The sequence below is a fragment of the Balaenoptera physalus genome (genome assembly GCF_965194825.1).
Source record: "Balaenoptera physalus genome assembly, chromosome: 10".
Taxonomy (NCBI): Eukaryota; Metazoa; Chordata; class Mammalia; order Artiodactyla; family Balaenopteridae; genus Balaenoptera; species Balaenoptera physalus.
The window spans coordinates 61,799,337-61,826,412 of record NC_138889.1 but is presented as its reverse complement, the minus strand read 5'-3'; the positions used below and the strand labels follow the sequence as shown (position 1 = coordinate 61,826,412).

The window sequence follows — 27,076 nt, the reverse complement described above, 5'->3', positions numbered from 1 at the left end:
TAATAAATAAATGTTACCTCCCTTCCTTTCCCCTAGTTGGCAATTCAATAGACCATGATCTTAAGAATGTCATTTTCATCTGCACTAGACCCCAGACATGTCTCCCTTCTACAAGTTCCCAAGCTTTACTAGGGCTTTTGGAGGCGCAGTATACCAAAAGTCATTCACAATGTTATGAGATAACATCCTTAACCACCACTTCTCAAAATGAGAGCCATTCCCACACCACTCACCTGTGTAGGCCATGTTCTTAGGGTTGCCATAAGGAGCCCCAGGCTGCACGGGGCTATAAACAGGGTTCATTGTGGACAACTGAGAATCCTACGGAGACACAAACAAACAAACAAAAAAAACAGCGTTGATTAATGATTGCTCATTCTCCCTGACATCAACTTCCCATCTATAATCTTCAGGTTACACTCATAGAGAAGCAACACGGTATAGTAGAAAAGAGGACTACAAAAAAGGCATTTGTTTGTATTTGGCCCTATGCTAGACACTTTTCCCACTGTACACATGAAGATACTGAGAGGCAAAGAGGTGACACAATTTGCCTAATGTCAACCCTGGCCTTTTGATTCTCAGTTCAGTACTAGTCCCACTATCCCACAGATGCCTCTACCATGAGTGTACTGTGTGGCATTGGCCAAGTCCCGTCCCCTCTCTGGGCTTCAGTGTCCTGATGTAAAATCAATTACTTTAGGCTCTCTGAGGCCCTTTCTAATTCTAAGGATGCTAGCCTAGGAGCTGGGAAAGGATGCAATTCTACTCTTCACCAGGGGAGCCCGAGTACCTGGTGATAAACACACAGACTACTGGAAGAGCAGCAAGTTTGTCACCCACCTTTTGCACTTACAGAGGACAGGATACTAGTTACTAGCAGTTTGGGGAAAAAAATGGGAATTTACCGCCATTGATCATTTTAATGCAAGCAAGGAAACACAGCCAAGGTCTCTTTCAAAGCTTATTCAAGGGAAAGAAACTTGGAAATTTGTGTGCAATAAGTATCACCTGCACAAGTGATCTGTTAATTATCTTAATGAAGCACATCCTCCATTCTGATTAATGGAAAATCTGTCATTAAGCTCTATTACCCAGCCAATTTGTCCCACCTTGTTTAGGGAACCAACTCTGACACACAGGCCAACACATGTTTGAAAATGTCTCCAAATATATTATTTACACTTCATAAAAATCAAACAATTCCCTCCTAACTAGGCTCACATGATAGATGGGCAATTTTTTAGGTCATTAACTTCTCCCATAGCACCTCAGGATAGGAAACAAGTCAAATGTTGAAGACAGGCAGCTGGCTTGATGACGATTGCTCTGAGATTAATTACTCTGTCCAGGGTTCTGGAATGAGAGGTGGAGGAAAGATGGGTTCCCAAAGAGAGGAAGGTGGGGCAGTCAAACAGGCAAAAAAGGAAATGATGTTGGTCAAATTCAGAGGATAGAACTTGAAATGTACCCAATGCGCAGCCCTGCCAAATCACCCCAGGGCAAGAGGCTAGATTAAACTACCACCAGTTGACAAACTGAAACTAGAACAATTTGAGAATAAAAGTTACAGGAGATATACACATTCCAGCACAATTTAAGGAAAAAACACGCAACCAGAGTTGTCCAAGAATACAGCCAAGTACACTCTCTCTAAATATAAGCACTCTCCTGGCAAGGTGCTAAGAAAATTAAGAGAGTTCACAGATGTTAAAATATACTGCAAACTATAAAGTGGCATGCAGATGTAAATGATGACGGTGATTGCCTCGGATCTCTCTTCTACCCGATCGGTTCTCTGCTAAATAAGCCAGAGTAAGGAAGACTGTGCTAAGCAGCACAACGGGCCCTGTAAACATCTGAGCACTCTCCTACGGAGCGCTGCTGATTGGACAAAGTTAGAAATTGCTTTTCATAACCAAAGAAGCTCATCAGTTTTGAAACTGGTCTCCTGCTGCTCCAAAATGAGGGCCACAGTCTCAGGAGACCATGCCTGAGTAGCACTTCACAACAGCATGGATTCCAGTCTCAACTAATGACTGGCAGAAATGAGATCTGCCAGGGGTTCAGAATTTGGAATAAGAATAAGACAGCCACTTCTGGGGAGTGGCTCACAGGCAGACAGGGTTCCTGGCTTTCACGGGAAGGTCAGCCTTTTACAACAGAATCCACACACTGTTAGTAGTTTCAGGGACAGGCTAAAAATGAGTAGGAAGATCACAAGCTCTACAATCAGGCAGGTTTAGGTTAAAATCCTAGAACTGCCACATACCAAATGTGGGACCATAGGCAAGTCCACTAACTTTCCTGAGTATCAGTTTCCTCTAGCCTCAAAATGGAAAAGAATAACACATTCTTTGTAGAGTTGTTGTAAGGCTTTTGTGGTTTTTTTTTTAAAGCTAGGTTTACTGAGGCATAATATACATACAGTAAAATTTACTCCTTTTAGGTATACAGTTCTATGAGCCCTGAAAAATGTATATAGTTGTACAAACATCACCACAATTAAGATACAAAGTATCTTCACCACCCCCAAAAGTTCTCTCATCTTTGTGGTCAATACCCTGCCCACAACTCCCAGCTGTGGCAACCACTGATCTGTTTTGTGTTGTTGTTTTGTGTACTCACATATAAACTTTTATTTTAACAGATGAAAAAAGTGAGGCTGAAAAAAGGCAAATGAACAGTCCAAGGTCACAAAGTAAGTAAGGGACAAGGCCAAGACTAGCACCCCAAATGGATCAAAGACCTAAATGAGAGAGCTAAAAACATAAAACTCTTAGAAGAAAGAAGAAAAGATAGCCTAAACCTTTGTGACCTCGGATTTGGCAATGGTAATTATGATACCAAGAGCACAAACAACAAAAGGAAAAAAATAGATAAAATGGACTCATCAAAACTAAAAACTTTTGGGACTTCCCTGGTGGCGCAGTGGTTAAGAATCCACCTGCCAATGCAGGGAACGTGGGTTTGAGCCCTGGTCCGGGAAGATCCCACATGCCGTGGAGCAACTAAGCCCGTGCGCCACAACTACTGATCCTGCACTCTAGAGCCCGTGAGCCACAACTACTGAGCCCGAGAGCCACAACTACTGAAGCCACGCACCTAGAGCCCATGCTCCGCAACAAGAGAAATGCACCGCAACGAAGATTAGCCCCCGTTCTCCGCAACTAGAGAAAGCCTGCGTGCAGCAACGAAGACCCAACGCAGCCAAAAATAAATACATAAATAGATAAATGTATTTAAAAAAACGGCAAGGAAAACTAAAAGCTTTCGTGTATTAAAGGACACCATCGAGAAAGTGAAAGACAACCCCACAGAATGACAGAAGATTTTTGCAGATCATTTACATAAGGGATTTGTATTTAAAATATATAAGGAACTCTTAGCTCAATAATAAAAAGGCCAATAACCCAATTTAAAAAATGGGAAAAGAATCTCAACATACATTTCTTCAAAGAAGTTATATACATGGCCAATAAGCACATGAAAAGATGCAAATTGAAACCACAAGATACCACTTCACATACACTAGGATGGCTATAATCAAAAAGATAATAAAATGTGTTGGCAAGGATGTGGAGAAATCTAGACCCTTATACAATGCTGGTGGGAATGTAAAACGATATGGCCACTTTGGGAAAACGTCTGACAGTTCCTCAAATAGTTAAACACAGAGTTACCACATGACCCAGCAATGCTGCTTCTAGATATATACCAAAAGAAATGAAAATGTATGAACACAAATGTTCATAGCAGCATTATCCATAATAGTCAAAAGGTGGAAACAATCCAAATGTTCATCTGATGAATGGATAAATGAAATGTAGTATATCCATACAATGGAATATTTGGCAATAAAAAGGAATGAAGTATTGATACATACTACAACATGGATGAACCTTGAAAACATATTAAGTGAAAGAAACCCCTCACAAAAGGCCACATATTCTGTGATTCCATTTTTATGAAATGTCCAGAATAGGCAAATCTACAGAGACAGAAAATAGATTTGTAGTTGTCTAGATTAGTCCATGATATATGAAATTCACATCTCTCTTAAAATAATTATTATAATGCAGTACTCACCCACATCTACTTTCACGCATACCTACTTCCTGAACGTTTCTTCCTGATAACTCCATAAGCAATTCAAACTCACAACGTTTAAAAGTAAACTCAACATTCTTCCCCAAGCCCATTCTTCCATCCAGTATTGGCCGTCTCACAGTTACTGACAATCCATCCACCTGGCACTTTAAGCGAGAAACCCTGAAAGTCATCCTAAATTCCTCCCACTCTTTCACACCCAATCAATCACCAAGTCCTCATAAACTTACCTTTCTCATTGCTACTGCTCTCTGGTTCAAATTTCAATATCTCTTGTCTGAAATATTAAACAGTCCTAAGAGGACTCTTTTCCCCCATTCTAACCAACTCTAATTAATTCTTGATATTCTTTATTAAAGCATAGGTTGGATAAGGGCATTATTCCCCTCAAAAGCCTTGGGAATAAAATCCCTACTTCTTCACATGGTATAGAAGATCCTCTATGCTCTATCTGGCATGGGGCTCAGGAATCTATGTATTTGTGTTTCCAAGGATATTTTGATGCCCAGTTTGATGACACTTCTTGAGACTTTCTATGTCAAATGCCATTTGTCTTACATAAGCTTGATAGAGGAATTGAGATACAGCAGTGAACGAGACTAATAAAAATTCCTGCTTACATTCCAGTTGGGAGGGGGGAGGAAGACACAAAATTTTTTTAAAAAGTAAAATATACTGTATATCAGATGGCAGTAAATGCTAGAGAAATCCTCTGAAGGTGGATAGGGAGTACCAAGGGGAGGAGGTACAATTTTAAATAAGATGGTTAGAGAAAGTGTTATTGAGTGACATCTAAGCAGAGACCTGAAAAAGCTAAAGGAGCAAGCCATGCAGGTCTCTTGAGGGGAAACCGTCCAAGTAGAGAAAACAGCAAAGGCAAATGCCCTTAAGTGGAACCATGTCTGAGAAATAGCATGAAGGCCAGTTTAGCTGGAGCACACACAGTGAATGAAAGAGAAAAGAGTAGGCAGTGAGATCAGACAGGTGATGAAGGCCAAATCATGTACAGCCTTGTAGGCCAGTATAAGGATGTTGTTTTTTATTCTAAATGAGATTAGGAGTGTTTCAAGCAGAAGAGTGACTTGATTTGACTTCATTTTAAGAAGATTACTTTGACTGTTGAGCTGAGATCAGAGAGCAGGAAGGCAAGAGGAGAATCAGGGAGATGAGTTAGGATGCTATTAAAATGATCCACATGAAAGGTAATGGTGGCTTGAAATAGGGTGGTAGCAGTGGTGGTGGTGGTGGGAAGTAGTCATATTTTGGGTATAATCTGAAGATCAAGCTGATGGGAATTACTAACAGATTAACTATAGAGTATGAGAGGAAGAAAGACATCAAGGATGACTCCAAAGTTAACTTGAGAAACTGAAATAATAAAAATGCCACTTACTGGGATGAGAACTATGAAAGGAGTATGTTTTGGTGTGAAGGACAGAAATTTGGATTTGGACTTAAATTTGAGATGCCTAAGAATTCTGCTTAAAACAATGGTTGGTATACAATGAGCATTCTGTAAAGGTAAACAACCATTACTACTATTATAAATATTACCTCTACTACCAGCAGCTACTATTTATTGAAGATCTACCAGGTGACAAGTAAGGTGGTAGCAGCTTACCTTATTAGTCCCTATAAGTCTTATAAGATCACAGTGATCTTGCAAAATAGGTATTATTTTCACTGTACTATAGGTGGATAAACTTAAGTCCAGAGAAATGAAGCAACTTGCCCAAAGTCTCATAACTAAGAATTGAGAGAATAACCAGTTCTGATTCCAATGCCCAAGCTACTTCCACTGTGCTAGATGAGTTTGAGTTTCCCAGTCTCCCTGGTCTCCCAACCCAGCACTGGTTTCTCCTCTGGAATAGCAGGCCCCTCCCTAACCCTCCTTTAACTCGGGGCCCCTTGTGCTCTGTTTGGACCCTGATAGATCCCACCATGGAGGCAGTGCAAATCTACCTACTGGGTCCCTCCGTGCTGGACACACACAGGCAGTTATGAGAGAATAAAAGCACTGTCTGCCTGACTTCTATTCCTGCCAGCTGCCTAGGATCTTAGCTGCCATATGCTCCCGATCCAACCTGATTTTACTTCTTAAGTAAGACAAGTAAGATAAGTGCCTGCTGTGCAAGTCCCGTCTAGCTCCCTCTCCAGAGCCAAGTATGGAATTTCCCCTGTTCCCTGGGGTTGAACCACAGTAAGTCTACATTACTTGTGTCAGCAAACACAACTCTGCAGTAGCTTCCCATCTTATTCAGAATAAAATCCAAAGTCCTTATAAAGGTCTACAGGACCTTATATGATCTGGTCTCACATGCCCACCTCTCTAGTTGCAACTCCTACCACTATCCCTTGCTTTCTCCACTCCACTCACAATGACCTCCTTGTTCCCTGAACACACATGTATGCTTATGCCTCAGGGTCTTTGCACTTGAGCTTTCCCACACCTAAAATGCCCTTCCCCCAGATATTCAAATGGCATACTCCCTCACTTCATTCAGGTCTCTGCACAAATTTCACCTTGCCAGAAATTACTTCCTTAACCAACCTATCTAAAAATAACTCCTACTGTTATTCTCTGTCCCCAATTCCTGCTTTACTTTTCCTATTGACACCAATCACTAACTGATGTATTTTCTTGCATATTTGTTTATTCTTTCCCCCATTAGAGTTATAAGTTCCATGAGAACAAGGATTCTGTTTATTTTGTCTCGTATCCCCAATACCCAGAATATTACCAGCATATAATGGGCACTAAATGCATAGTTGAATAAATAACAAACCATCCCTCATGCTACTCTAAAAAACAACTCTGGAAAAAGTTTCAAGGTGCTTGGCACTTCTTGGCATATCTCAGTCAACTACTTGGCTTCACATCTCTACAGCATTTACTTCCAATATTCAGAGAAGCCTCTACCGATAGCTCATCTTGGGCAGAACAAGCAATGGTGAGCCAGGTGGTGGCATGATGACTGAGGAAAACAGAGGTGCTAAAGACCTCCCTCCTAGTGGAGCTGGCTTTCATTCCCAGACCGTTTTGCAAATAGCCTGCTGCTGCCCTCAAAACCTCCTGAACTATTTCTTTCAAATCAACAGCAAAATCTATGAGCACAAAATGAGAAGAAAAAAGTTCCAGGGTTGAAGGATGAACACTTGGAAGTACCATATGCACAACAGGTTGCAGTGTTTAAAATTAGTGTTGTAGTTTACAAACTACTTAAAAATTTTTAAAGAACTTTACCATTTACAAAGCTTATACAGATGGTCCCCAAATCAGGATGGTTCGCTTAAGATTTTTCAACTTTACAATGGTATCAAAGCAATACGCATTCAGTAGGAACATACTTTGAATTCTGAATTTTGTTCTTTTCCTGAGCTAGTGGTATGCAGCACAAAACTCTCTTGTGATGCTGGGCAGCAGCAGCAGCAGTGAGCTGCAGCTCCAAGTCAGCCATGTGATCGAGGGTAACGAACCGATTTACACTTGCAACCATTCTGTAAAAATATAACCATCCTGTTTTTCACTTAAAATATAGTATTCAATAAATTACGTGAGATATTCAACGTTACAAACTAGACTTTGTGTTAGACGATTTTGCCCAACTGTAGGCTGCTGTGTTCTGAGCATGTTTAAAGTAGGCTAGGCTAAACCATGATGTTTGGTAGGTTAGGTGTATTAAATGCATTTTCAATTCACAATGGGTTTATTGGGATGTAACCCCATTGTAAGTTGAGGAAGATCTGTAGTTTACAATGAGATTTTAGCCACTATTTCACCTGATCCTTTGAAGTAAGCAACACAAGGATTATTAATTTCATCAGACAAAGAAATTAAAGTTTAAAGTTTTAATGCATATTAGGATGGACACTGTAGGGAAAAGATATAGTTAGTGTCTGCCCAAAGGAGGTTATGGTCTAGCTAGGGAATTTTAAAAGTTAAATAAAAATAAAGATGCCATAAGTAACACAAGGAGGTGGAATTTCCGGAATACCTAAACTGCTTAGCAAACTTTTCCCTAAAAGCAACAATAAAACTGAACAAGATTGTCAAAAATAACCATTTCGGGCCTCTGAAAATTAACCAAAGGCATACATCAAGTTGAGAAATGTTTATTCAAGAAGAATTACTGAACCATATTAAGAACAGTGAGAATCTGTGGCATTTTAGCCTGAAGCTGCTCCTACCCCACAACTCCCAGCTCTCTGGGGGTAATTCCATCAGGCCAGGCCAAGAGGATGACTCTTGCCAGAGTGGGCTGATTTAATTTGAAGCTGAGTGTAGAAAATTTGCTCTGGATATTGCCCAGAGTCATTGTCAAAAACAATAGAGGGACAATCTGGGGAACAATAGTAAGCTATCCAGGAAGGCCACTACTACAGCTGGCCTAAGGTCATAATGCTAGTTAGGGCAGGCAACAGGCCTGCAGATAAGCCAGAAATTTTAAAGGGAGTGCTGGGGAACAAAAGATAAGACCCACTATGGGATCCCTGGTGATCTATAAGGTTTCATACCTGCTAAAGAGAAACTGGAGAGGTCCTAGCTATCTACTGATCCTATGTGAATGCAAGGTCTTGAACACACTGAAAGTAAAGGTTGGAGCAGAACTGCAAATTGCCTGGACTTTGAATGCATTCCCTGATCAACAAACAAATCCATCAACAAAGGGTAGAAGATTTCCTGGCCTAGGACTGAAGCCAGTCATTGTTGATCACTAATCTATGCTGACCCAGGGGTGACCTTTAAGAAGCCAAGTTTAAAAATTAAAACGATAATTTAAAAAACATGACCAGAATAAACTTGCATGTTAAATAAATAATTAAATAAATATGCATGGTTAAAAAGAGAGACATCAGCAGTCACACACTACAAAGGAGACAGATACTACAGAATTCTCTGAACAAGTCACTGAATAAACCAAAAAAAAAAAAAAAAAACCACAAAAAAACCCCAGCAACAACCCTCCCATCCGCTAGTGGTGGAAGAATCTGAATCAAGAGTTGCTATAATATATTATCTAAAACATAGTTTTTCAACAAAAAAAAATCATAAAACATGCAAAGAAAGAGGGAAGCGTGACCCATTTACCGGGGGGGGGAAAGAAAGGAGACTACGTATAGATATTGTCTCTATGGGGGCCCAGATGTTGGAATCAGCAGATAAATATTTCAAAGCAGCTATTATAAGTACTTTAAAGAACTAAAGGAAGCCATATTTAAAGAATTAAATGAAAGTATGATGATAATTACTCATCAAATAGAGAATGTCAATAAATAGAAATTATAAAAAGAACCAAATAGAAATTGTTTGTTTTGTTGTGTTTTTTCACTTTTGGCCATGCTGCATGGCATGTTGGAACTTAGTTCCCTGACTAGGGATCGAACCCATGCCCCCTGTAGTGGAAGTGCAGAGTCTTAAATGCTGGACCACCAGGGAAGTCCCTGGAAGTTGTATTCTGAAATGAAACATTCAAGAGGACTCAAAAACAAATCTGAGCTGGCAGAACAAAGAATCATCAAACTCAAAGAGAGATCAACATAGATAATGCAATCTAAAAAACAAAATGAAAAAATGAAAAATGAAGTCAGAGACCTGTGGGAAACTCTGGAGCAAACCAACATACAAGTAATGGGAGTTCTAGCAAGAAGAAAGAAAGGAGTAGAAAAACAAACAAACAAACATTAAACTACACCCAAGACAGACAGTGAACTCCAAGTGGGCTAAACACAAAAAGAGCCACACCTGTACACATCATTAACTGTTGAAAGCCAAAGAGAAAATTTTGAAAGTGGCAAGAGAAAAAAACTTATCAGATAAAAGGGATCAACAATAAGATTAACAGCTCAATTCTCATTAAAAACAATGGAGGCCAGCAGCAGTGGAAATAATAAATGTGCTGAAAGAAAGAAAAAAAAGTACCAACCATGATTTCTGACCCCAGTAAAACTATCATTCAAAATTAAAGGTAAGGGACTTCCCTGGTGGCACAATGGTTAAGAATCTGCCTGCCAGTGCAGGGGACACGGGTTCAAGCCCTGGTCTGGGAAGATCCCACATGCCATGGAGCAACTAAGCCCGTGAGCCACAACTATTGAGCCTGTGCTCTAGAGCCCACAAGTCACAACTACTGAGCCCACATGCCACAACTACTGAAGCCTGCATGCCTAGAGCCTGTGCTCTGCAACAAGAGAAGCCACCGCAATGAGAAGCCCACGCACCACAACGAAGAGTAGCCCCCACTCTCCTCAACTAGAGAAAGCCCGTGGGGAGCCATGAAAACTCAATGCAGCCAAAAATTAAAATGAATAAATAAATAAATTTATTTTTTAAAAAATCCAAAATTAAAGGCATAAAGACATTCTCAAATAGATAACAACTGAGATGATTCATTGCTAGCAACCTGCCTTTCAAAAACCCTAAAGACATACTAAAGCCTTCTGGCTGAAAGGAAATGGCACTACAGAGCAATTCAAATCCACATGAAAAGAAAAAGAGCACCAGTAAAGGCGACTACATAGGTAAATATAAAGATAGTAAAAATATTTTTCTCTTAATACACTTAAAAGACAGTTATATACAATAACTTTAAAACTATATTGTTGGGTATATGAACATATAAAGATTTAATTTACAGAAAAACAAGGGCACAAAGTAAAAGACAGGGAAAATGGAGCTACACCTGAAAAAAGTTTCTAAATTTTATTCAAATTAAGTTAGTTTATATTTGAAGTAGATTGTATATGAAGTAGATTATAATCAATATGTAATTTGTAAAAAATGAAGATATATATTTAATCCCCAAAGCAACCACTAAGAAAACAACTTTTAAACTTTAACAAAAATATCAATGATATCAACAATAAAAAGGAACAAACCACTGATACATATCACAGCATGAATTAACCTTGAAAACATTGGGCTAAGTTTAAGAAGCCAGAGCAAAAGACAACACATTGTGTGATTCCATTTATACAAAATGTTCAGAAAGGGCAAATCTATAGAAGCAGATAGATAAGAAGCAAGAAGAACTACAATCCTGCAGCCTCTGGAATGAAAACCACATTCACAGACAGCAAAATGAAAAGGCAGAGGACTATGTACCACATGAAGGAACAAGATAAAACCCCAGAAAAACAATTAAATGAAGTGGAGATGGGCAATCTTCCAGAAAAAGAATCCAGAATAATGATAGTGAAGATGATCCAAGACCTCGGAAAAAGAATGGAGGCAAAGATTGAGAAGATACAAGAAATGTTTAACAAAGACCTAGAAGAATTAAAGAACAAACAAACAGAGATGAACAATACAATAACTGAAAAGAGAAATATACTAGAAGGAATCAATAGCAGAATAACTGAGGCAGAAGAATGGATAAGTGACCTGGAAGACAGAACGGTGGAATTCACTGCCACAGAAAAGAATAAGGAAAAAAGAATGAAAAGAAATGAAGACAGCCTAAGAGACCTCTGGGACAACATTAAACGCACCAACATTCGCATTATAGCGGTCCCTGAAGGAGAAGAGAGAGAGAAAGAACCCAAGAAAATATTTGAAGAGATTATAGTCAAAAACTTTCCTAACATGGGAAAGGAAATGGGCACCCAAGTCCAAGAAGCGCAGAGAGTCCCAGGCAGGATAAACCCAAGGAGAAACACACCGAGACACATAGGAATCAAACTGGCAAAAATTAAAGACAAAGAAAATTTATTGAAAGCAGCAAGGGAAAAACGACAAATAACATACAAGGCAACTCCCATAAGGTTAACAGCTGATTTTTCAGCAGAAACTCTACAAGCCAGAAGGGAGTGGCACAATATATTTAAAGTGATGAAAGGGAAGAAACTACAACCAAGATTACTCTACCCAGCAAGGATCTCATTCAGATTCATGGAGAAATCAAAAGCTTTACAGACAAGCAAAAGCTAAGAGAATTCAGCACCACCAAACCAGCTCTATAGAAAATGCTAAAGGAACTTCTCTAAGTGGGAAACACAAGAGAAGAAAAGGACCTACAAAAACAAACCCATAACAATTAAGAAAATGGTAATAGGAACATACATATCGATAATTACCTGAAACGTGAATGGATTAAATGCTCCAACCAAAAGACACAGGCTCACTGAATGGATACAAAAACAAGACCCATATATATGCTGTCTACAAGAGACCTACTTCAGACCTAGGGACACATACAGACTGAAAGTGAGGGGATGAAAAAAGATATTCCACGCAAATGGAAATCAAAAGAAAGGTGGAGTAGCAATACTCACATCAGATAAAATAGACTTTAAAATAAAGAATGTTACAAGAGACAAGGAAGGACACTACATAATGATCAAGGGATCAATCCAAGAAGAAGATATAACAATTATAAATATATATGCACCCAATATAGGAGCACTTCAATACATAAGGAAACTGCTAACAGGTATAAAAGAGGAAATCGACAGTAACACAATAATTGTGGGGGACTTCAACACCTCACTAACACGAACGGACAGATCATCCAGACAGAAAACTAATAACGAAACACAAGCTTTAAATGCCACAAGAGACCAGATAGAGTTAATTGATATTTATAGGACATTCCATCCCAAAACAGCAGATTACACTTTCTTCTCAAGTGCACATGGAACATTCTCCAGGATAGATCACATCTTGGGTCACAAATCAAGCCTTGGGAAACTGAAGAAAACTGAAATCATATCAAGAATCTTTTCCGACCACAATGCTATGAGATTAGAAATCAACTACAGGGAAAAAAACACATGGAGGCTAAACAATATGTTACTAAATAACCAAGAGATCACTGAAGAAATCAAAGAGGAAATCAAAAAATGCCTAGAGACAAATGACAATGAAAATACAACGATCCAAAACCTACGGAATACAGCAAAAGCAGTTTTAAGAGGGAAGTTTATAGCAATACAATCCTACCTCAAGAAACAAGAAAAATCTCAAATAAACAATCTAAACTTACACCTAAAGGAACTAGAGAAAGAAGAACAAACAAAACCCAAAGTTAGCAGAAGGAAAGAAATCATAAAGATCAGAGCAGAAATAAATGAAATAGAAACAAAGAAAACAATAGCAAAGATCAATAAAACTAAAAGCTTGTTCTTTGAGAAGATCAAAAAATTGATAAACCATTAGCCAGACTCATCAAGAAAAAGAGGGAGAGGACTCAAATCAATAAAATTAGCAATGAAAAAGGAGAAGTTACAATGGACACCACAGAAATACAAAGCATCCTAAAAGACTACTACAAGCAACTCTATGCCAATAACATGGACAACCTGGAAGAAACGGACAAATTCTTAGAAAGGTATAACCTTCCAAGACTGAACCAGGAAGAAACAGAAAATATGAACAGACCAATCACAAGTAATGAAATCGAAACTTTGATTAAAAATCTTCCAACAAACAAAAGTCCAGGACCAGATGGCTTCACAGGTGAATTCTATCAAACATTTAGAGAAGAGCTAACACCCATCCTTCCCAAACTCTTCCAAAAAATTGCAGAGGAATGAACACTCCCAAACTTATTCTACAAGGCCACCATCACCCTGATACCAAAACCAGACAGAGATACTACAAAAAAAGAAAATTACAGACCAAAATCACTGATGAATATAGATGCAAAAATCCTCAACAAAATACTAGCAAACAGAATCCAACAACACATTAAAAGGATCATACACCATGATCAAGTGGGATTTATCCCAGGGATGAAAGGATTCTTCAATATATGCAAATCAATCAATGTGATACACCATATTAACAAATTGAAGAATAAAAACCATATGATCATCTCAATAGATGCAGAAATGGTGAAAAACTGAAAGCATTTCCTCTAAGATCAAGAACAAGACAAGGATGTCCACTCTCGCCACTATTATTCAACATAGTTTTGGAAGTCCTAGCCAAGGCAATCAGAGAAAAAAAAGAAATAAAAGGAATACAAATTGGAAAAGAAAAAGTAAAACTGTCACTGTTTGCAGATGACATACTACTATACATAGAGAATCCTAAAGACGCCACCAGAAAACTACTAGAGCTAATCAATGAATCTGGTAAAGTTGCAGCATACAAAATGAATGCACAGAAATCTCTTGTATTCCTGTACACTAACAATGAAAGATCAGAAACAGAAATTAAGGAAACAATCCCATTCACCATTGCAACAAAAAGAATAAAATACCTAGGAATAAACCTACCTAAGGAGGTAAAAGACCTGTACTCAGAAAACTATAAGACATTGTTGAAAGAAATCAAAGATGATACAAACAGATGGAGAGATATACCATGTTCTTGAATTGGAAGAATCAATATTGTGAAAATGACTATACTACCCAACGCAATCTACAGATTCAATGCAATCCCTATCACATTATCAGTGGCATTTTTTACAGAACTAGAACAAAAAATCTTAAAATTTGTATGGAGACACAAAAGACCCCAAAGAGCCAAAGCAGTCTTGAGGGAGAAAAATGGAGCTGGAGGATCAGACTCCCTGACTTCAGATTATACTACAAAGCTACAGTAATCAAGACAATATGGTACTGGCACAGAAACAGAAATATAGATCAATGGAAGAGGATAGAAAGCCCAGAGATAAACCCACGCACCTATGTCAACTAATCTATGACAAGGGAGGCAAGGATATATAATGGAGAAAAGACAGTCTCTTCAATAAGTGATGCTGGGAAAACTGGACAGCTACATGTAAAAGAATGAAATTAGAACACTCCCTAACACCATATACAAAAATAAACTTAAAATGGATTAAAGACCTAAATGTAAGACCAGACACTATAAAACTCTTAGAGGAAAACATAGGCAGGACACTCTATGACATAAATCACAGCAAGATCCTTTTTGACCCACCTCCTAGAGTAATGGAAATAAAAACAAAAATAAACAAATGGGGCCTAATGAAACTTAAAAGCTGTTGCACAGCAAAGGAAACTATAAGCAAAACGAAAAGATAACCCTCAGAATGGGAGAAAATATTTGCAAATGAATCAACGGACAAAAGATTAATCTCCAAAATATATGAACTCATGCAGCTCAATATTAGAAAAACAAACAACCCAATCAAAAAATGGGCAGAAGACCTAAATAGACATCTCTCCAAAGAAGACATACAGATGGCCAAGAGGCACATGAAAAGCTGCTCAACATCACTAATCATTAGAGAAATGCAAATCAAAACTGCAATGAGGTAGTTCATTCACCTCACACCGGTTAGAATGGGCATCATCAGAAAATCTACAAACAACAAATGCTGGAGAGGGTGTGGAGAAAAGGGAACCCTCCTGCACTGTTGGTGGGAATGTAAATTGATACAGCCACTAAGAAGAACAGTATGGAGGTCCCTTAAAAAACTAAAAATAGAATTATCATATGACCCAGCAATCCCACTACTGGGCATATATCCAGAGAAAACCATAATTCAAAAAGTGCTGCATGTTCATTGCAGCACTATTTGTACAACAGCCAGGTCATGGAAGCAACCTAAATGCCCATAGACAGAGGAATGGATAAAGAAGATGTGGTACATACATACAATGAAATACTACTCAGCCATACAAAGGAACAAAATTGGGTCATTTGTAGAGACGTAGATGGCCCTAGAGACTTTCATACAGAGTGAAGTAAGTCAGAAAGAGAAAAACAAATATTGTATATTAACGCATATATATGGAATCTAGAAAAATAGTACAGATGAACCAGTTTGCAAGACAGAAATAGAAACACAGATGTAGAGAACAAACATATGGACACCAAGGGGGGAAAGTTGGGGGGCGGGATGAATTGGGAGATTGGGATTGACATGTATACACTAATATGTATAAAACAGATAACTAATAAGAACCTACTGTATAAAAACTAAATAAATAAAATAAATAAAGGCAAAAAAAAAGAAAAGAAAAAGGAGCAGATAGATATTTGGTTACCTGGGACCTGGAGAGGGAATGGGGATTGACATCACATGAGAGCAAGAGATCTCTTTGGGGTAACTAAAAATGGTCTAAAACTGGATTTTGGTGATAGTTGCACAACTCTGTAAATTCACTAAAAAGCACTGAATTGTACACTTAAAATGGTTGAGTTTCATCAAATATAAGTTATACCTCAATAAAGCTATTTAAAATAATACAAATTGGTAATTTTTGAATCAGCAAAGAAAAACTACAGATTTTTAAAAATAAGCTGAAAGGAATTAAGTTATTTAATTCAATACCCTCATTTTATACAGGTGAACTGAAACCTCTTGTGCCAAGCTCTGAGCAAAGTGTTACTAAGTCAGATATAACAGGACATGATTTCTGTCCCTGGGGTGTTTATATGAGGGAGACAGACATGGTGAACTGAAACCTCTTGTGCCATTTTATACAGGTGAACTGAAACCTCTTGTGCCAAGCTCTGAGCAAAGTGTTACTAAGTCAGATATAACAGGACATGATTTCTGTCCCTGGGGTGTTTATATGAGGGAGACAGACATGGACTGAGAATTAATAGCAAAATTGTACTGTTATTATACTGAGTGCTAGAATTTAAAGAAAGAACAACTAATTTAAGGGGCGGGGGGAGAAATGCTCTAACTGCCACTAGATGGCAATATGCTCAGTTAAAGGATTCTATTTCCCACTCTCTCTTGTAGTTAAGTGTGGCTATGTAGTTAGTTCTGCTCAATGAGATATAACTGAAATATAGTATAGGACTTATGCTTAAAGCCTGCTTAAAGGGAACAGTGTTAGCTGGGGGAGGTGCCCTTCCTTCTCCCCTTACTCGTTCCTGCTATCTAGAATTAGGACATAATGACTGGAGCTCATCAGCCTTTTCCGTGAAGCGACCTTGAGAATGGAAGTCTCAAACCAAGGACGGCAGAAGGAGCCTGGATCCTTGATCATTTGAGCCCTGGACTACCTCTGTACTCTTTAACATGAGAAAATAAAACCCTATGTTTTTAAACCACTGTTATTTTAGATTTGTTATACGTAGCTGAACCTAATCCTATTTAATTGGGGAGAGATATATATACGATTTCAAAAGAATGTGTCACTTGATCTATGTTTGGAAGGATGACAGGAATTCTACAGGGAGAAGGGGAAGGAAAAGCCATTCGTGAAATTATACCATGAGAGAGCAAGGCACATTCAGAGAATACTGAATAGTTCTGAAAGGCTGGAACACAGAATCTGAGGGAAAACATGGCAGGAATATTATCATCCTGTCCCCATTTCTCAATTGTGTCCTCTCAGCTCTTATGAAGTATCTCAGAGAATTCCCTGGCGGTCCAGTGATTAGAACTCTGCACTTTCACTGCCAAGGGTGCAGATTCAATCCCTGGTCAGGGAACTAAGATCCAGCAAGCCGTGCAGCACAGCGGAAAAAAAAAAAAAGGATCTCAGAAAGCCAGATTGGGCATGGCTACAGGCCATTTTATGATCCCAGAGCTCTCTGAACTTGTCTGTTATAAATACCTGTTGCAGCTGTAATTTGCTTGCCCAATTCTTTTCTTCCTGCTACATTTTAAGCAACATAAGGTCAAGGGACCATATCTGTTTTATTCACTACTGAATTTCTAGTAAAGGGCCTGCTATAAAGCAGGGTGTTCAGTAAACATTTTTGACTAGATCAATGAAGTAACTAATGAGTAAGTTAAAAGAAAGCTTTATTGGAATTCAATAGTTTAATATCACATTAACTTCTTACCAAATTTAAGAAAACACAGTTTCGGCATTTTTTCCTCTTAATTCTATACACAAGGAAGCCCAGTTGTTTGTTTGTTTGTTTTAATAGATCTTTATTGGAGTATAATTGCTTCACAATACTGTTATTTTCTGTTGTACAACAAAGTGAATCAGCTATATGTCTACATATATCCCCATATCCCCTCCCTCTTGAACCTCCCTCCCATCCTCCCTATCCCACCCCTCTAGGTGGTCGCAAAGCACCAAGCTGATCTCCCTGTGCTATGCGGCTGAAGGAAGCCCAGTTCTTATAGCAGCTATCTACTTCTTCATACTGTCTGCCAAATGTAATCAGACTGCACATTATATTTCTGCATTTTACAGTTCTGTATATATCATTTCGTCTCAGAAAATATTTCAATTTAAAGATGAAGTGGAGGAGAACTCTGATTTCTAGGAATCTGCCAAGAGGATCTCAATATCAAAAAGGCTCCCACAGTTAACAGATCTTTCCATCTAAAGGCTCAATACCACCTCTTGTGCCTAACTGTAAATAAAATGCTTATCTGCAAAATGTCACATTCTAACGACTAAAGCATTCAGCCCATTGAAATAGCTTTAAGAAAATGGCTTTTTCCTAGTCAAAAACACAACAAAATTGTCTTTCAAGCCAAATGCTTGCAAATAATACAAAATTTCTTCTCAAGGTTTTTGTTTTGTTTTGTTTCGCTTTGTGTTTAAGGGCAAACAAATTTCAGAGAAAATCTCCCTTAATATAGAATCCAATTATTCATTAAACCTCACAAGTACTTGGGACTTAGTATGTGTCATTTCTCTGTCCTTAAAATAATTCATCTTTTAGTGGGGAAACAGTTTTGTAAAATAATGACTACAAGAAAAGTGTTATATTAAAACAAAGTGCTTAAAACAGAGAGAAGTCATTTTGTTTGGCAGAAGGGTCAAGGAAGGCTTTCATAGTGCAGCACTTTTATAGCTTATAAGGATGGTGCAAGAGTTAACAATTATCACTTCACAGATAAAGAAACAGAATCTGAAAAGATAAATGATTTAGTTCAAGATTCCAGAGGTGGTTAGTGGAAAGCCAGGGACTATAACCTAGGTCTTTAGATTCCAAGTCCTGTGCCCTTCCATGACATCACGCTGTTTAGGTGTCATGCACAATCCAGGCATGATACCTAAAATGGCTGTAATTTCAAAATAACATTTTCTTGCCTTCACACTTTAGAATCCAGCAGATTTGATCTTCTCTGAGTTTCCCTGAACTCTTCTCTCTTGCCTCTGAGTCTTTGCACATGCTATTCTCCCTGTCTGAAATACCACCCTTCTCAATCACAGGTGTTTCTTCCTCAGTCTCCCTATCTTTTAGTCTGGACAATTCCTACTCTTCTTTTCAGGGCTCAATTAAATGCTACTTTCATTGAGAAGCTTCTGTAGTATTTACCACATTACACAGTTGACTCTCAAACAATGCAGGGATTAGGGGTGCAAACCAACTATGCAGTCGAAAATCCAAGTATAACTTTTATAGTCAGCCCTCTGTATCCATGGTTCAGCATCTGTGGATTCAACCTCCCATGGATTGTGTAGTACTGTAGTACGTATTTATTGCAAAAAATCCATGTGTAAGTGGAACCACGCAGCTCAATCTGTGTTGTTCAAGAATCAACTGTAGGGACTTCCCCAGTGGCGCCGTGGTTAAGAATCCCCCTGCCAATGCAGGGGACACAGGTTCGAGCCCTGGTTCGGGAAGATCCCACAGGCTGCGGGGCAACTAAGCCTGTGCACCACAACTACTGAGCCTGCGCTCTGGAGCCCGCGAGCCACAACTACCAAAGCCCGCATGCCTAGAGCCCGTGCTCTGCAACAAGAGAAGCCACTGCAATGAGAAGCCTGCGCACCTCAATGAAGAGCAGCCCCCGCTCGCCACAACTAGAAAAAGTCCGCGCGCAGCAATGAAGACCCAAGGCAGCCAAAAATAAATAAATAAATAAATTAATTAATTAATTTAAAAAGAGTCAACTGTAATGTAATTGTATCACACTCCTGCTTGTAAAGCACATGACAGCAGGGATCCCTGACACCTAGAACAAAGTCAGGCACAAAGTATGTGCTTTGAAAATATTTGCTGAAAAAACACAGTTTCACAACCACATAATACAATGACTGTAAATTATCACACAACTCTAAAGCAAAGTTATAATTTGCTGGAAATGGGTTGCTGCGGCCACACTTGCTATAACATCCCAAACTACAAGAAACAGTGAGTGATCAGGCATTTCTAGAGACTATGAATCAGCAATCCTGAGAGTCCCTCTTTAATGGTTACACACAAGAGGCTAGATTTGCAATGCAAAGATATAAACCATATTTTATCTTTTTAGATAAGGCCTGTGACACAGTATAAAAATAATGGTGCTCCTTTTGAAAAGTACAAGTGCCATATTATCCATCACATTCTAGTTGCAGAGAGCTAGTTGGAAGAGGACTATGGTCATGACACCCAATAGGCTTTACTTATTTTTATTTAGAAGCAAAAACTGAAGCACAGAGAAGGGAAAGGACTACCGTAAAAATACATGGCAAGTCAGGGTTGTGGACAGTGCCCTGAACAAAACCCAGTTCTCCTGCCCATAGACCGGAGGCTTTCCACTGTATCACCTTGCTACCATCCTCTGGGTGGACAGATGATCAAACAATTAAGTGGAAAGAGAAATGAACAAATAAGCTGTATGACAATACAGTTCCAGGAATGCCCCTCTGCCCTTTTGCTGGTCCTGTGTCTTTCTTGGCATTTCATTTTTTAAATATTTATTTATTTATTTGGCTGCACTGCGTCTTAGTTGCGGCATGTGGGATCTAGTTCCCTGACCAGGGATCGAATCCGGGCCCCCTGCATTGGGAGTGCGGAGTCTTAACCACTGGACCACCAGGTAAGTCCCTTTCTTGGCATTTTAGATCCATCTGTCATGAGACATAGGATACTAAGGGAATACAAAGAAATGCAGGTATTTGTTTGAAGAACCCATTCAGTCAAAGTGTAACCAGAATATGTTAGTTCTCTGAAGCAAACCCACGAAGCCCACTATATTGGGACTTCTCAACAGTAAGTTTATAGCACCCAAAGTCATCACCTTTCCTGGGGAAGTAACATGTGTAAAGTGCTGCCTAGCAATTTCATATAATGAATGGTTAAGAACATAGGTTTTTTTTTTGTTTTTTGTTTTTATAAATTTATTTATTTTTGGCTGTGTTGGGTCTTCATTTCTGTGCGAGGGCTTTCTCTAGTTGCGGCGAGCGGGGGCCACTCTTCATCGCGGTGCGCGGGCCTCTCACTATCGTGGCCTCTCTTGTTGCGGAGCACAGGCTCCAGACGCACAGGCTCAGTAGTTGTGGCTCATGGGCCCAGTTGCTCCGCTGCATGTGGGATCTTCCCAGACCAGGGCTCGAACCCGTGTCCCCTGCATTGGCAGGCAGATTCTCAACCACTGCATCACCAGGGAAGCCCAAGAACATAGGTTTTTATTTATATTTATTTTTGGCTTTGTTCGGTCTTCGTTGCTGCACGCGGGCTTTCTCTAGTTGCGGCTAGCGGGGGCTACTCTTCGTTGCAGTGCACAGGCTTCTCATTGCGGTCGCTTCTCTTGTTGCAGAGCACAGGCTCTAGGCACATGGGCTTCAGTAGTTGTGGCACGCGGGCTCTAGAGTACAGGCTCAGTAGTTGTGGCACACGGGCTTAGTTGCTCCATGGCATGTGGGATCTTCCCGGACGAGGGCTTGAACCTGTGTCCCCTCCATTGGCAGGTGGATTCTTAACCACTGCATCACCAGGGAAGCCCAAGAACATAGGTTTTTAAGTCACCGCAGCTGTGAGGCCTTGGATAGCTTACTTAATTTCAGTTTCCTCTTCTGTATAGTGGAAATACCAGGGGTAACTACATCCTAGGATTGTTGAGACGATTAAATGAGACAATATATGTTTTGCCAGAGGACATGTAAACACTTTACAAATGGTGGCTTTATCATTATTTCATCTGGGGAAGCATCCTCATCACATATGATTTCAATGGCCTGGGACCCGCAATGTCCATAGTGACACCCAGGACTGTGGACTATCCTCTTCCCAGGTCTATGGCTTTAGAAGGGTAATTAGAAAGCCTCAAAAGAGTAAGAGGGGTACTAGTCACCTTGAGGCTATCTGCTATAGGAAGGCAATTATCTCATCTATAAAATGGAAACACTACCATTTAATCCAAAGAATTGCTATGAAGATGAACAGGGAGCCATGAAGGATTAAAGTAACTAGGTGCCATAAACATATCTGTGTTTTAGAACAATATTTCATGAGAAGATGGAGGATGGTCTGGCAGAAGAGAAACAGAAGGTCTTAACTAAAAAAAAGGCAAAACAGAAAAGAAGGAAAGAATATAGGAAATATTTTGGAGTCAGAACTGACAGGATTTAGAAACTCTCTATATGCAGGGCTTGATGAGGGGAAAGTAAGGGGTTTCTAGGGTAAGCACTGAAAGATAGCGTTCATTTTTGAACAAGCAGAGGCAGAGATGTCCAATGAACAACTGGGAATCTGGAAATACTGATCTGAGAGACTATGACTGTTGCGAACTAACTACCCACCAACGATTATGTTCATTTGCTTAGAGGTTAGCAGAAGTGGTCCAGGGAATTCTCTTGCTGTCCAATGGTTAGGACTCGGCGCTTTCACTGGCATGGCCCGGGTTCAATCCCTGGTCAGGGAACTAAGATCCCACAAGCCACATTGCGTGGCTGAAAAAAAAAAAAGTAGTAGTCCAGTAAGCGTATAAAAGCAGTAAGGAATGAAGAAACATGGAAGAAGAATAACAGCACAGGAGAATATGTTGTCAGATGTAATTCAGAGCCGAGTAGGGCTCCCTTAAAGCATGTCTTCAGAACTTTCTCAGTCACTAAAGAAGCAAGCCTGCTTGGCTCCCAACATGCTTGCTTGCTTCCTTCTTTCAGTCAATAAACCTCACTAGGTCTTTATTTTATACCAGGCACAGTACCAGCATTAGGGATATGAAGATGAATAAGTTATGGAACATGCCCTTAAGGACCTTGGTGCTAGTAAAGAAGGGAAACAGGTAAAGAGTCAAACAAGGACACCCATGTGCTGTGGTAGAGATGAGCATGGAGGTCTAGAGAACCTAACTCCATGCACCCCTTCTCCAGGATGTCTTCCCTGAATATTATATTAGCTAACATTTATGAAATGTTTAGCTAGGAGAGGAATTTTTCTTACATATTTACACATGTTACCTCCTTTAATTTTCACATCTACCTTATGAAGTACTATTTATTATTCCCAACTTACCAATGGGAAAACTGGACAGTTGGCCTACAAAGAACTCTCCTCTGAGCTCTCATTGTCCTCCCAAAGCATTTTATATCATCACACACTACTTTGTATCCTTGGTTTTTTAAAAATACCCCTTGAGGATAAAGCCGTAATTTATTCATGTCTTTATCTCCTACAGGACCAGATACACCAAAGGTATTCGGTATTTGCTGAACATCAAAATGACTGTTATGAAGTCACTTCTTTGTCCAAGTTTTACATCAGATCCTTAAAAAGCAATCATTTCTTATTCATTCAGTAGATCCATAGTAAGTATTCAGTCTAAGCCAATTACTGATGCCAGGTATAGGCTAAACAGAAATAAACCAGACATAGACTCTACCATCAAGTTTATTGTGGCAACCACTAATGTCGTCTATTGTTTAAGATGAGCTCTATTTTCTTCAGATATTACACCCAGAGATCAGTGTGTGTGTCTTCTGACTATTCAAACACTTAAAAGGAATAAACTATCAGTTGAAAGAATAAATGAATAAATGCTGGATACTGTGAACCTTGGACCAGGCCTTGCTCTGGCCACTAGGAAGCTCAGGGTTGAACCAAACCTTAGCAATAAACAAGAACTTCTGGATTCACTTACTCTGTTTTCCTTATTTCCTCCTTCACTGTGAAACTTTTATTTACTTTTGATCCTACTACATTATGCATATTTTAAAAACTAATTTCCTCTAGGGAAAAAACAAGTTGGGTATATAGTATTTAGTCAATCAAGCTTTGATGTGATGATGTGATATGATCATTCTCCTTTGCCCAGATGCTTTGCTGAAGGTCTGGAGACAAACCAGGCCCCATGTGCAAGTCAGCAGCTTAGAGCTCTACTGCCTCTGAGCTCTAATGAAGGAAGCCTTTGCTGGAGGAACTATATTGCTTCAAAGATGCCAAGGCTCTACTCTTGAAAAGCTCCCATTTTAAGTTTTCAGCCCCTGCATTTATGTATAGGGAGGTTCTGGAACTAGACAGACCATATTGGTCTAGACACTTATCTCTGTCCCTGACCTACAAATCTCTTAGAATCCCTTATCTATTCCTATCTACCTACTTCTTGTGGCTGTTCTGAAGATCCAAAGGGAAAGCAGGTAAGAAGACAGTTCCTAAACTGTAAAGTACTACACTAACGTAAGGTGTTGAAGAAAAAGGGGTTTATTATTTGTAATATGATGCAAGTACAGTTGACCAAAATTTGGCAAGCAGTCTTGTAGGCACTGGACACTTAAAATACTGGAAGTTTTTTTTGGTTTGTGGTGGTAAATACATACCATAAAATTTACCATTTTAACCATTTTTAAGTATACAATTCTGTGGCATTAAGTACATTTACACTGGTGTGCAAATCACCACCATCTATTTCCAGAACATTTCCATCCCTCCCATCTGAAACTTTGTACCCGTTAAACACTAACTCCTCATTCTCTCCTCTCCCTAGCAACCATCATGCTACTTTCCATTTCAGTTAGCATAATGTTTTCAAAGTTTATCCATATTGTAGCATGAAAACATTAGTTCTTAAAACATTCCAGGGAACTCCCTGGCGGTCCAGTGGTTAGAACTCAGTGCTTTCACTGCCAGGGCCCGGGTTCAATCCCTGGTGGGGGAACTAAGATTCTGCAAGACGTGGCACAGCAAAAAAAAAAAAAAAAAAAAAAAAAACCCCAAAAACAAACAAAAAAAAATCCAGACTTTCAATTTCAGATAAAGTTGATCACAAACTATAAGGCTGACCACCATTTACTTAGCTTTTCAAGATAAAATCAAAAGCTCACTGTAGGATTTTTTTTCCTTCTGGTTCTATTGAGATTTCCAAATTGATTTGCAATCTTGCACATCTATTTCCAACTATAGATCATTCAGATGGAATAAACTGCTACTCTGAAAATAAATTCCAACGTGTTCATTAGGAAGCAAAATAACCCTCAATAAAAAAGACAATATGGTATCAATGTTTGAACAAAGAAGGTTAATGTTTAGAAGAAGATACTGATCTGCTTTGATATTACCAAACATTTTCTTGGAGGAGGACAAGTATGTATCTGTCTGGTTTTCATAATACACCTATAAATGTTTCCTATTCCAAAGTAGCATGTTTTTAACATTTGCAAACAAATTTCTATTATCCACACTGATTTATATTATCCACATGGATTATTTTTTAACCAGCAAATCATATCTTTCCAAATGGCATTGGAAGACCAATGTGGATAATCTTACTACAAGCAATTAGAAAAGACCTCCTCCTTCTCTGTTGGGAGTGTCATTTGTTCCGCACCCCACCTGCCCCCTGCCCCTGCCCCCAGGACACCCAGGCCATCCCTCATTTCCCAGACTTTAATCCTATGTGCCTCTATACATTACATGTTCTGATTCTCATCTCTCTCCCCTCTTCAACTCCTGACATTTTTTTTCCACTGTAACCTCTGGACCTCAAGGTTAGCTAAATTTCTGTATGTATCTTCAACCTCTTCTGTGAATGCCCCCTTCACCTTCCTGCTCTAAGTAAAACCTGGCAGTCCCTTATAATATTTCCTCTGCACCCCTCTCAAAGGGTGGCTGGTTTTCTCTCACTCCCTATCTACCAGTGGGCCTTGAACCTCATTGTCCTTTCCAGACCCTCCTGTATGTAAACAACCAGTTTTGAATCTGACATTATCAGATTCAACATCACTCTTCCTTGCAGCCACTTACCACCCCCAAGTTACTCCCTTTTAATGCTTAAAGACTGTGGCTCCCAGCAATCCACTCCAACACCATTCTTGTCATAATTCTTGGTAATTTTAATAACTATATAAATAATGGTTACAACATACTGCCCTCCCAGTTACTTGACTGCCTCTCCTCTGTTGATCTTGACTTCCACTCTATTTCAGCCTCTCATTCCTCTGGTTATACTCTTGACTTTGTCGTTACCAATAACTGCCAATCTTCTATAATCATAATCCCAAAGATTTCATTCTCCAACCACTATCTCTTATTTTTCCAGTTTTCTCACTGTAGTACCCCACCTCTAATAATCCTTTAGCCTATCAGGACATTTAATCTATTGATCCTACCTACCTATCCATCAGCTTCCTTACTCCTAACCCTGGCAGGTTTAAATTCCTCAGTCGATTTTTTTTTTAATATAAATTTATTTATTTATTTATTTTTGGCTGCATTGGGTCTTCGTTGCTGCAAGTGGGCTTTCTCTAGTTGTGGCGAGAGGGGGCTACTCTTTGTTGTGGTGCACGGGTTTCTCATTGTGGTGGCTTCTCTTGTTGCGCAGCACAGGCTCTAGGTGCACGGGCTTCAGTAGTTGCAGCACGCAGGCTTCAGTAGTTGTGGGTCGCAGGCTCTAGAGCGCGGGCTCAGTAGTTGTGGTGCACGGGCTTAGTTGCTCCGCTGCATGTGGGATCTTCCCGGACCAGGGCTCGAACCCGTGTCCCCTGCATTGGCAGGCGGATTCTTAAACCACTGCGCCACCAGGGAAGTCCCTCAGTCGATTTTTAAAATCACTCCCTTGGCCCTCTATCACCTGTATTAACACTAGTTTGATTAAACCAACAACCCTGGTTAAATCTAATTCACCATCTACTCTCTGCCTACATTGGCACAGGTCTTGGGAGGAGGAAAACATATACAACTATACTCACTAAAGTTAAACTTTAAATTCATGGCACTATTTTCATGTGGACTCTAAATGCAACCTGACAGTCATTCTATATTTGCCAAGACCATTTACTTTCCTAGACAATTTCATGCTTTCTCTGCTCCTAATCTCACTTTCACCTAGTGATTTAGCTTATTTGTCTACATAAAATCAATCATCCAGAAGAGCACTTTCACAAGTCCCCATCCTTTTACCTATCAAACTGCATCTGA

At 39.4% G+C, this 27,076-nt stretch overlaps 1 protein-coding gene across 2 annotated transcripts in view; it reads right to left on the bottom strand.

Moving 5' to 3' along the window:
• FAM168A (family with sequence similarity 168 member A) overlaps positions 1 to 27,076 on the bottom strand; it is a 214,654-nt gene that overhangs the window by 66,107 nt on the left and 121,471 nt on the right. For both annotated transcript variants that reach the window (XM_082411325.1, XM_082411326.1), the window contains exon 2: positions 234 to 321. In XM_082411325.1, the coding sequence (XP_082267451.1) occupies positions 234 to 303 (70 nt within the window). In that variant the 5' untranslated portion in view covers positions 304 to 321. The remainder of the gene's footprint in view (positions 1 to 233; positions 322 to 27,076) is intronic.